Raw genomic sequence first — 9,299 nt, 5'->3', positions numbered from 1 at the left:
AATGCTAAAATAAACATTAAAAATAACCAATTTTATAAACGGACCCAAATATATAAGTAAACGTAATAAAGTTTCAGTTTTTTTTTAAATGGAAATGCAAGGAATTCATTTTTTTTCCTTGCCCTTCTGGGAACTTAATTCATGAGATGCAGTTATATATATATATATATATATATATATATATATATATATATATATATATATATATATATATATATATATATATATATATATATATATATATATATATATATATATATATATATATATATATATATATATATATATATATATATATATATATATATATATATATATATATATATATATATAGTTGTTTTGTTTTTTTGCCGCAACCCTGTTATAGATAGTAAGGCACCTGAAAAACATATTTTCAAAATTACTTTTATTCTGTAATAGTTTAGAATTAACTGTTGTTTTCCTTATTATCAGATGGCAAGAGACATAATTTTAAAGAGACTTAACTTTCTAAGAGGTTTTACCCGAGATGTTTCCACAAATTCCACGAATGTTTTTTTTCAGTTTAAAACAAGACAGCCAGGTACAATGTTGCCCGACCTATTATACTATCATATATTTATTATATCGCAGTTATATCCCTAACATTCTCCTCTCCTTTTATCCATTTAGAAAAATTGCAAGACTATTTAGCTCTGATCAAACAATCAGAGGATAGTTACTGATAGGTGTTATATACATTTTTGAGCTGGCAGGGCATTATTATATATGAATAATGTTTCTGATTAGATCCACAAGAAACAGCCTGGAAAATGTTAAAGGAAAAAAAAAACTTTTATTGTTTTACTCTTCATATCTGTACAAATACCCTCAAACCTTTTGTATATACATATGACATTTACATAAAAAATACAAAACTATATATTCATAACAGAATTTTGTATTTCTCTTGCTGATGCTTGAAAATAAAAAGAAAATCAGTTTGCGGAAAAAAAGAAGAAAAGAAACAGAGTGACAAAGTGTGATATTGTGTTGAATACTGCAGTAAAGTACGAGTTAATCCTATCGAAACTCTGCGAGAGCAACATTGGCATAGAAGAAAGACAACAGCGCGCAAATGTTAATGGCACATTGTTTCCAAAGTCATCAAGTATCATCCCAAACGTACCTCTTTTTTTTCTAATGCGTCAATAGAACACTGACAAAATTAAAAGACTAAAAGAACTGTAATACAGGAAAAAACAATCAAATTGCTTTTTTTTTCTTTTTCTCATCCATTGTTTTAATTGCTGCTGTGTTGCATCTGTTCAAAAGAAACCATTGAGAGACTCCCTTTGGTCAGTTATTATTATGATCTGTAAACAAACCAGAGACACATCTGTACATTAAAAAAGAAAAGTTGATATATTCCCAATAAATAAACATACAGCCATGCATTTATGTAAGTGTGACATAAACATCTGTGATAGAGATTTGACAGTTATAAGCAGGTTTTCATTTTCTTTCTTTTTTCTTTTTACAGCTGAATGAAAGCGGAATGCAATTTACAGCATTTGTCGAGGACTCATACTTACATGGTAACGTGACAAATAAATAACACTGTTTCTCTTTGGACAAATATATTTCTTCATGAAAATTTAAAAAAAAAAAGTAAAATCCACAACAACAATAAAAAAAAAGGGAGAAAATGAGTGGTAGATTGTAAGCCTGACATTGTAAATGTATAAATAAGAAAACTTGAAAAAAAAAGTATAAATAAACATCTAGCAGATTGGACTATATGTATACTTCCTTTTTGTTTAAAAATAAATAAGCATACACGTCATGTACAGTATGGACATGGTTTTGCTTGGGACTGGCGTGATTGGAAGAGGGGGAGGTGGGGGATTCATGGGCGGTTGATTGGGGGGCTATCCATCCAGTATAGAAGATAAACGCACATAGGCCTTGTAGTCGTCATCGTCCTCCTCCTCTTCCTGCTCCTCTCTGATGGCTATATGAAGGAATATAGCTGTTGTATGAATGAGGACCACAAAACATCACCTGTGAGTCAGAGGGTCTACAAAGGGGTGGTGGGGGGGGGGGGGGGGGGGGGGGGGGGGTTGATGGATGGAAAATGTCAGTGAGGGAAGGTAGGTTGAGAGGATCTGGGGTCCAGTGGATCGGGGTGGATTTGTGAAAAAAATGCTGCTTTTCTGCTCGGTAGGTTGCTTGGTGTTGTTGGTTGGTAAGCGGAAGAGGTGTCACAGCAAGCAGCTCCAAACATCATCAACACAACTCTGAGGTATTTCCTTTTCTTTTTCTTGACATTTTGGACACACACACACACACACAAAATCAAAGCAAAACAAGGGTGACAGTATTAAAAAAAAAACAAAAAAAACCTCGCACAGGCATCCCTCATCAATCCATCAACATTCAAACACGATAAATCACATTCAGTGGAAAACAGCAATGACAATAAACTTTTTTTTTGTTTTTTTTTTAACGACGAAAGGAGGATGCGGGTGACCTTTCTATGTTAAATATCACATTGAGAAATATTCAGCCCATGAGGTGATCGTAAAGTTGGTCCCTCGGGTGTCATAGCACGAGAACCTAACAATGAGACATTCTTTTGAGTGGAGCAACATGGAATGTAAATGTGATACTTCCTTCAGGGCTCTTGCTCAATTTCAACATCGCTTAACCTCCAGCGCAACCCACGCCTTCCCCCAGCAAGCCCCCCCCCCCCCCCCGACAAACGTTGTCTATTCTACAGATAGATAGGTTGTCTACATGCGATTATCAAGGTTCAAATTCGCCGTTCGTTTTGACCTATGACGACACCAGTGGTACAATCACCATCACGTGACTATCGTGGAAGGGTTGGCCGCATATTCACAAGAAACAGTGGAAATGATTGAGTTACAGCCGACCGAAAAACATATTTATACAGAAGCTTAACCAAAAGCCCACAAATACAATAGTAAGGTGATTAGGGGAATTTGCGACTATAGATGGGCATAATGGCTAATCATTAAAGGGGAACTCAAGTCAAAACTGTTATTTATAACTACATATTATTTGCGGCCCTACTAATGTAGCCCGACTAGCCTGCAAGGAGAATATAAATTAGGCAGTAAAATACACCTGTTTCATCCATCTCAGCGGCCAGCCATTTTGCCACTTGCTCTTGACTGAGAAGGACATCACAGTTGCTTAGGGCTCAGCTTGCGAATGTCACATGACCATACTCAGAAAACAGCAAATTCCGTTGCTTGTCGTACTCCACTAACACAATATTCATCAGAATGATTAATGATCAGAATTGTGATTAATGGGCGCACATGGAACGTATTATTGTAAAGACAGTCGTGTCAAAAGACTTGACTTTCCCTTTCATCATTTTACTGAATTTTGAAAGAGCTCGCGTCTTGGCACAGTTTTTGCCAATATTGAACGCACCGTGTGAAAGGTTGTTTGTACACCCAAAGTCATTCCACTTTTCAAAAACAAGCATGTTAAGTTCATTGAAGACATGAAAATGTCCACAGATGCGAGTTTGAACGTCCTTGGTATAGTGGAGGGATGGAAACCGGGTGAATACTCCAAAATAGAAAAATTGGTGTACAATAGACTCTGTTGAATTGCATTGGATATTTTTAAAACAAAAAATATTTAAAACAAAAACACTGATAAACCTCCAATATGCCCCCCCCCCCTCAAAAAAAATAAAAATAAAAATTGGGTTTGCGGTCCCACAAAACCATTATAAACTCCACCCCTCTTTTTTTAACCACGTAAATATCTGCAAATAAGTGAATAGGTCCGTCTCATACCTCGCCTGTTGCCCTAAAGTCAGCTGGGATAGACTTCAGTTCAACTCTAATGAAAGTCAAGGGCTTTAGAAAATGGCTGGATGGATAGTGCACACTCCCCTGCGTAGCATTTTTCTTCCCAGTATAACACTGGCATGGAAACAGGAGTTCAGAACATTCAGAGGCTAGCTAAATCACCTATATTTGCAAAATGAATGTAGTCCAAATGCCCATCTCTAACTAGCTATGCGCGTGTGACAGAATGGTTCCATTAGTTGCTCGGCAGAATGAAATTTAAGGCAAAATATACTCTGGCGCTCATGACGTTCATGTGGATATTTACATATGACGATTGTTCCACTGCAAACTCCCACATCACTCGTGTTGAATGAGTCTCTCTGTAACAATGTTTTGCAGAGGAATTAGATGGGGGGGATTCAAAAAAAAAAAAAGGACAAGATCATGCAAGTCCATTCCATTCCAAGTCCGTTCTCCTTGCGAAAGCTGTGCTCGGTGGTGTGTCTGGGGTGAGATTTTAGGGAAAGGAAAGGAAAGGAGAGGAAGGGGTAAGGGGTCTTTTAAGCAATATGGAATCGTGTCTTTTTCCTTGGACAGGAGAGGGGGTGTTTCTTTTTCCGTCCGGTTGTCATTTTTACTTACAGTTGCAAGATCCCAAGTGCTTGACTTCCAACAGGATCCCCTCGGAGCAGGCGGCCTGCTTCATGGCGCATTCACTGGGGTAGGTGGTGTTGTCGCTGGCGCACACAGCCTCGTCCGTCCGGCTCTCCGGACACGTGTCTTCGCACAGCGAGCAGCGTCCTCGGCTCATGCGGGCATCCCACAGACACTTCTTGCCGCCGCCGCACTGGATGTCATCGCACGACTTGGCTTCTGCGGGCACAGAGACCAGTCGGGGGTTAGGGAAAAATTGTCACACAACTGTCATTTGTCAATTGTCATCACAACTTTTGACCGGACTACTGATGAGCTTTGTTAGCTGGTATAATATTAGTCATATTTTGCATTAGACATGCATTAGTTAGCATGTGAATAGACTACAAAAAAAAAAAAACATTCTGTATATATGTTCAATTTTTTTAGATTAAACTGAGAATTTTTAAGGAAGAGATTTTTTTTTGCTAGCATGCTTTGGTTTGTATAAATATTTTTTCACAGTTTTTTATATGCCAACATAAATGCAGTACGATATTGAAAACAAAACTATGTAATTGCAATAAAAAAGCAATTAAGTAGCTATATAAAATAATAAACATTTAAGCAGTCTCACAGATTTTTTATTTTGTTGGGCTGCTGGTAAAGTCGTACATTCACAGCTAGAGCTTTTTTAGTATTCAAAATGTAATATCTCTTAATCACTTCCAGTTCAGTTGTATTTCACTTTTAAATTTGTTTTCCATTCGTATTCAAGCTTCGGTAGGTGTCTCTTTGAAAACATTTAATTAGGTACAACTGTTATTGACCTTTAATGAGCAATACATTGTAAATGAATTATTGAGTTTTAATTTTGCAATGGTTTTTGTATTAAATGTAGTTCTGCGGCAGAAAACTCCCATGTACTTTTATGAATGGGTGATGGTGGCTTCTGAATAGCTGGTCTTTTTTTTTTTAGGTAAAATATTTTTGGAGAGCGATCCTCTACATAGCATATTTTTATTTATCATAAGGTAGTCTGCAACGTATCTTTCACAGTAATGGAGGGATCACTGTAAAAGTAAAAAAGTTACCCTGAACTATCAATCCTCAAACAAAGTACGGATACCTAGAAAAAAGTCCTTAAGCACAGTAGGGAAATTTTTGTTTTTGGTTGAGTTAGCTCCCCCCTGTACTGCACTTTGCTGCTCCTCCCCACTCCCCCATAAGGAGAAATGCTGCCAACATCAGGAAATAATCAAGTGTCCATCATTTCTTGAGCAAACAGTCTCCATCCACCATGGAATGTTGGCAGCGATAAACATTCTCATTCGAGGAGGTGGTTCGGGTTTGTGTGTGTGTGTGGGAGGGGGGGGGGGGGGGGGTGACTTACTGATGCATTTGCCCTCGTAGGCCACCCCAATGGAGCGACCCAGGAGGCAGGTGGCCCTCCTCAGGTGGCAGGCGCTGGCGTACACGATGCCATCGTTGCCACACAGGTACTGCTCAGGGGACGTCACCTCAGGGCAGATCCGATTGCACGTCACACAATAGGCGTTGTTGGTCTGGTCTACCACGCAGGTGGAGCTGCCCGGGCACAGCACGTCACGGCATGTTTCTGCATGATGGAGGGGTGTTACACCGCAGTTCAAATAACTTAGCAAATCAATGCTATCAGGCGGAAGACTTCGTATATCAAATCAATATTATTGGTTAGTTCCACCTGTGAGCTGTATGTTTTGTTTTTTTTTCACAGCTGCTTTGGTACGTTTCTAGGATCAGAACTAAAAATCTCAACACTTTTTCTTCAATCCTCACATGATTATGGTGCCACTTTTGCGCATGAAAAAAAAGCTGTTTCTCAGTTTTTTCAACAAGTTAGAAATGCTTTTGGCACGCCTGGTGGAGGGGAGCTGACGTATATAGTCCTCTCCAAAAGTATACACCAGAATATCCCTCCCTTCATAGTACACTGTTATACTGACAACACAATGAAGAAATTTGACTGTCCTTTTTGTACAAAATATCACATTAACTTGTCATTCTGATGCCACTGCTATTTTCAATACACAGATATTTACTTTTGAGAATTGAACGAAGAATTTGGAAAAACAAACTGACTTCTGCAGGTGATCTGTGGTATTTTGCTATTTGCAATAGTTTTATTGAGAAACGCACTTGTCTTGCAAAATTTCTGAAATTTACCAAAGCAATATGGAAAAAAACCCTGCGATATCACTTCTAAAGTGATAAAAAAAAATAGCTTCAAAATAATCAATAACTCAAAATATGTTGATGTTAATATTGTAACATTTTTTCTTTAAAAAATGTTTTGGAGATGGGACGATTCCATCCAGTAGTGACAGATATAAGATAGAAAAGTGTTGAGCATTGAGAGGGACAAACTGCAGAAAAAAAACATCCAGAAGAGGTTTACAGGACAAGATAGATGAAGGACAATCCATAGTTAGACAGAAAGACAGACGGACAGACATAGCGGGGGAAGCGACTGACTTTTGCATTTTCCCTGGTACTGCACGTCCAAGTCGGGGTGCGCTTTGCATTTAGCCTTGAGCAGCGCGCACTCGTCCTTGTAGGTCTTCCCGTCCGAGCCGCACACGGGTCCCTTCCACGTGACGTTGGAGCAGTCTGGCGCGCAAACGCACCGCGGCTTACTCCTCCTGTTCATCTTGCACCTCTTGCCAGGCCCGCAGTCCACATTATCACACGACTCTATTGCGCAGCGGAGTTGGAGGGGAGGGGGACAAAGTCAAGTCGGTTACAATTCGCGCGCCAAAAACAATTACGCACGGCTTGACGAGAGAACAGACGCATGCGTGTAAAAGTGCAAACCAAAGGAAAATGAGTGCACCTCCACCTTTGCAAGGTATGCAATTGGGAGCTCCACCGTTGAAGATCATCCACCTGAACAGCGTACTGTTGGGGACGTCCTCCTCGGTCCAGGACGTGCCCAGCCTCCCGCTCCTGCAGCACTCCTCCCTAGTCATCCCGGGCATGTAGAGCACCTGGCAGCGGCCGTTCTTGCCCTGCTGCAACCAGCAGTTACCAGCTGAAGACAACACACAACGCAAAACATCCAAAGTCAAAAGTTGCCTTTTCGACACCCACAAATCAGTAGCCCCGGACATTCTCCGCTGCACGCTATTTCAGCAGTCGCTGCGTGTGACTGACAGCGCGCGGGAGGGGTGCTCCTAATTTCCACAACCGCGGATCCGAGCGTCTAGACATGCAGCACTAAAGAGCCACAAGAAGCAGCAGCGGCGCGCAGTGACGCGCAGAACACGCTTTTCCCTTATCCAACAAGTGATTTGCATAACCGGACACATGCGTGGAGATTTAATTACGTCCAAAAACATTTAATGATAAACATATAAATATATAAAGAGTCAAGAATAATATCCCTCACAAGTTTGGCGCAACTTAGTCCAAACAACAGAAAACTTGTCACCTTACTTATCCCATTTAAAACAGCACCTGTTTTACGCACTTTTACCTCTTAAAAATGGGGGAAGTTGCAAGTGCGCTACATGTGAAGTTATGCTAAGCTTGAGAAAAAAAAGTTTATAAAAGACACCGAAGCTTACCGTGAACTTTCTGATGCTCCATGAGGTGGCAGAACCACACGAAGAAGAAGAAAAAGCTCAGCTGGAGGTGATCTTTCAGCATCCCAAACATGATGGAGGAATAAAGCAAAGTGGAAAGAGAGGAGAAGGAGGAGAAGAAGCAGCAGCAACACGAAAGAGCCTGTTTGACCCTGCGAGGCAGCGCAAAAAAAAGAAAAACTAATCTGCTTAAGGTAGCACTGTTGAATAAGTGTCAGTCTGAGAATGCAGCCTCTCTTTTTAAATCTATAAGGGGTCTCGGGTTGACTGTCTCTGGTGGGCGGTCTCCTTTTGCCGTGGGGGTGGGGAGATGTTTTTTTTCTTCTTCTCTTTCTTCTCTTACCAAAGTTCTTTCGCTCCATTCTGTCAGGTGACATGGGTGCAACTTTCTCTTGCACCAAAAGAGAAAATATGGATGCACTTTTAGAACAAATGCTTGTAATAATAATAATAATAATAATAATAATAATAATAATAACATTCACCCTCATCTCTCATTGCTTATCCGCAATATTATCGGACACCCGTCTTTCCAATTAAAAGGCTTTCAAGTGATTTTACCCCCCCTACCAACTGCAGACAAATGGGTAAATCTTAGGATGGAATAATGTCCCCCACCCCACGTTCTCCACCTCCGTGCACCAGGTCCCTCACAGACGCGTATGCGTCTAATATTAGTACAGACAGTTGTTTGGGTTTCACTCCGGGGTCAAGCTTTTAAATATAATCAAACCTGTTTCCGAAGGGGCTTGAGACAGATGAGCCGGGTGTTACGTTTCACTGAATGGAGCTCGCACACATACACACCCGCATACACGTGCAGGCTCACAACGCGGTGCAACGTTTGTACCTTTCAGAAGTCCTTGTGCGACCTCTTCTGCAGGAGTCAGGTCATCCTGGAAGAGAAACGACTATGCCACCGAGAGGTGACAATTTGACGGCCAGACAAACGCCATGTGCCTGTCCGCACCCCGGTGATCACTTCTTCCTCAATACATCATGTCGTATACACAAACCTTTGCGACGCGGACGCGTAGTCAAAGATAGTTCATTCATTCGTTCTTCCATATGGCGTCATTCATAAAAAAAAAAAAAGTGAGTTGTCGTGACTTCATGTGGCTTATCCTGCAGACAAGATCCAGTCAGCCCAAGTGCAAACGTCTTCTATTGGCTGTCATTAGTTTGGCCAAGGGTCACCAAAATGCTCTCCCCCAAGGACTGCACGAGTAAAAATAGCTCACCCGTG

General features: G+C 40.5%; 1 protein-coding gene across 4 annotated transcripts; it reads right to left on the bottom strand.

Annotated features, from left to right (window-relative positions):
* Positions 1–794: 794 nt before the first annotated feature.
* Positions 795–9,165, bottom strand: fsta (follistatin a). 4 transcript variants are annotated; one of them, XM_088424269.1, is made up of 6 exons: positions 8,036–9,165; positions 7,303–7,500; positions 6,945–7,163; positions 5,824–6,048; positions 4,440–4,670; positions 795–4,301 (listed from the first exon to the last, which is right to left on the bottom strand). In XM_088424269.1, exons 1-6 carry the CDS (start codon positions 8,124–8,126, stop codon positions 4,240–4,242), a joined length of 1,026 nt encoding a protein of 341 aa, XP_088280395.1. In that variant the 5' UTR covers positions 8,127–9,165; the 3' UTR covers positions 795–4,239. The 4 variants fall into 4 exon arrangements, with proteins under 4 accessions (XP_088280395.1, XP_088280380.1, XP_088280372.1 ...); XM_088424254.1 differs by having other exon boundaries at positions 795–1,972; XM_088424246.1 differs by having other exon boundaries at positions 795–1,990; positions 7,309–7,500.
* Positions 9,166–9,299: the final 134 nt, after the last annotated feature.

The sequence above is a fragment of the Hippichthys cyanospilos genome, chromosome 1 (assembly GCF_059441005.1).
Source record: "Hippichthys cyanospilos isolate Australia breed blue-spotted pipefish chromosome 1, RoL_Hcya_1.0, whole genome shotgun sequence".
NCBI lineage: Eukaryota > Metazoa > Chordata > Actinopteri > Syngnathiformes > Syngnathidae > Hippichthys > Hippichthys cyanospilos.
Note: the sequence above shows the minus strand (reverse complement) of the source record. Positions and strands in the feature narration are given on the sequence as shown.

What these genes read in the sequence shown, in the direction of transcription:
- fsta (XM_088424246.1), bottom strand. Translation starts at nt 8,126, where the DNA reads ATGTTTGGGATGCTGAAAGATCACCTCCAGCTGAGCTTTTTCTTCTTC. An exon ending in GGAGCATCAGAAAGTTCACG is followed by an intron (nt 7,501 to 8,035) that starts GTAAGCTTCGGT and finishes TGTTGTCTTCAG; the next exon opens with CTGGTAACTGCTGGTTGCAG. An exon ending in GCACTTGGGATCTTGCAACT is followed by an intron (nt 1,991 to 4,439) that starts GTAAGTAAAAAT and finishes TTCATACAACAG; the next exon opens with CTATATTCCTTCATATAGCC.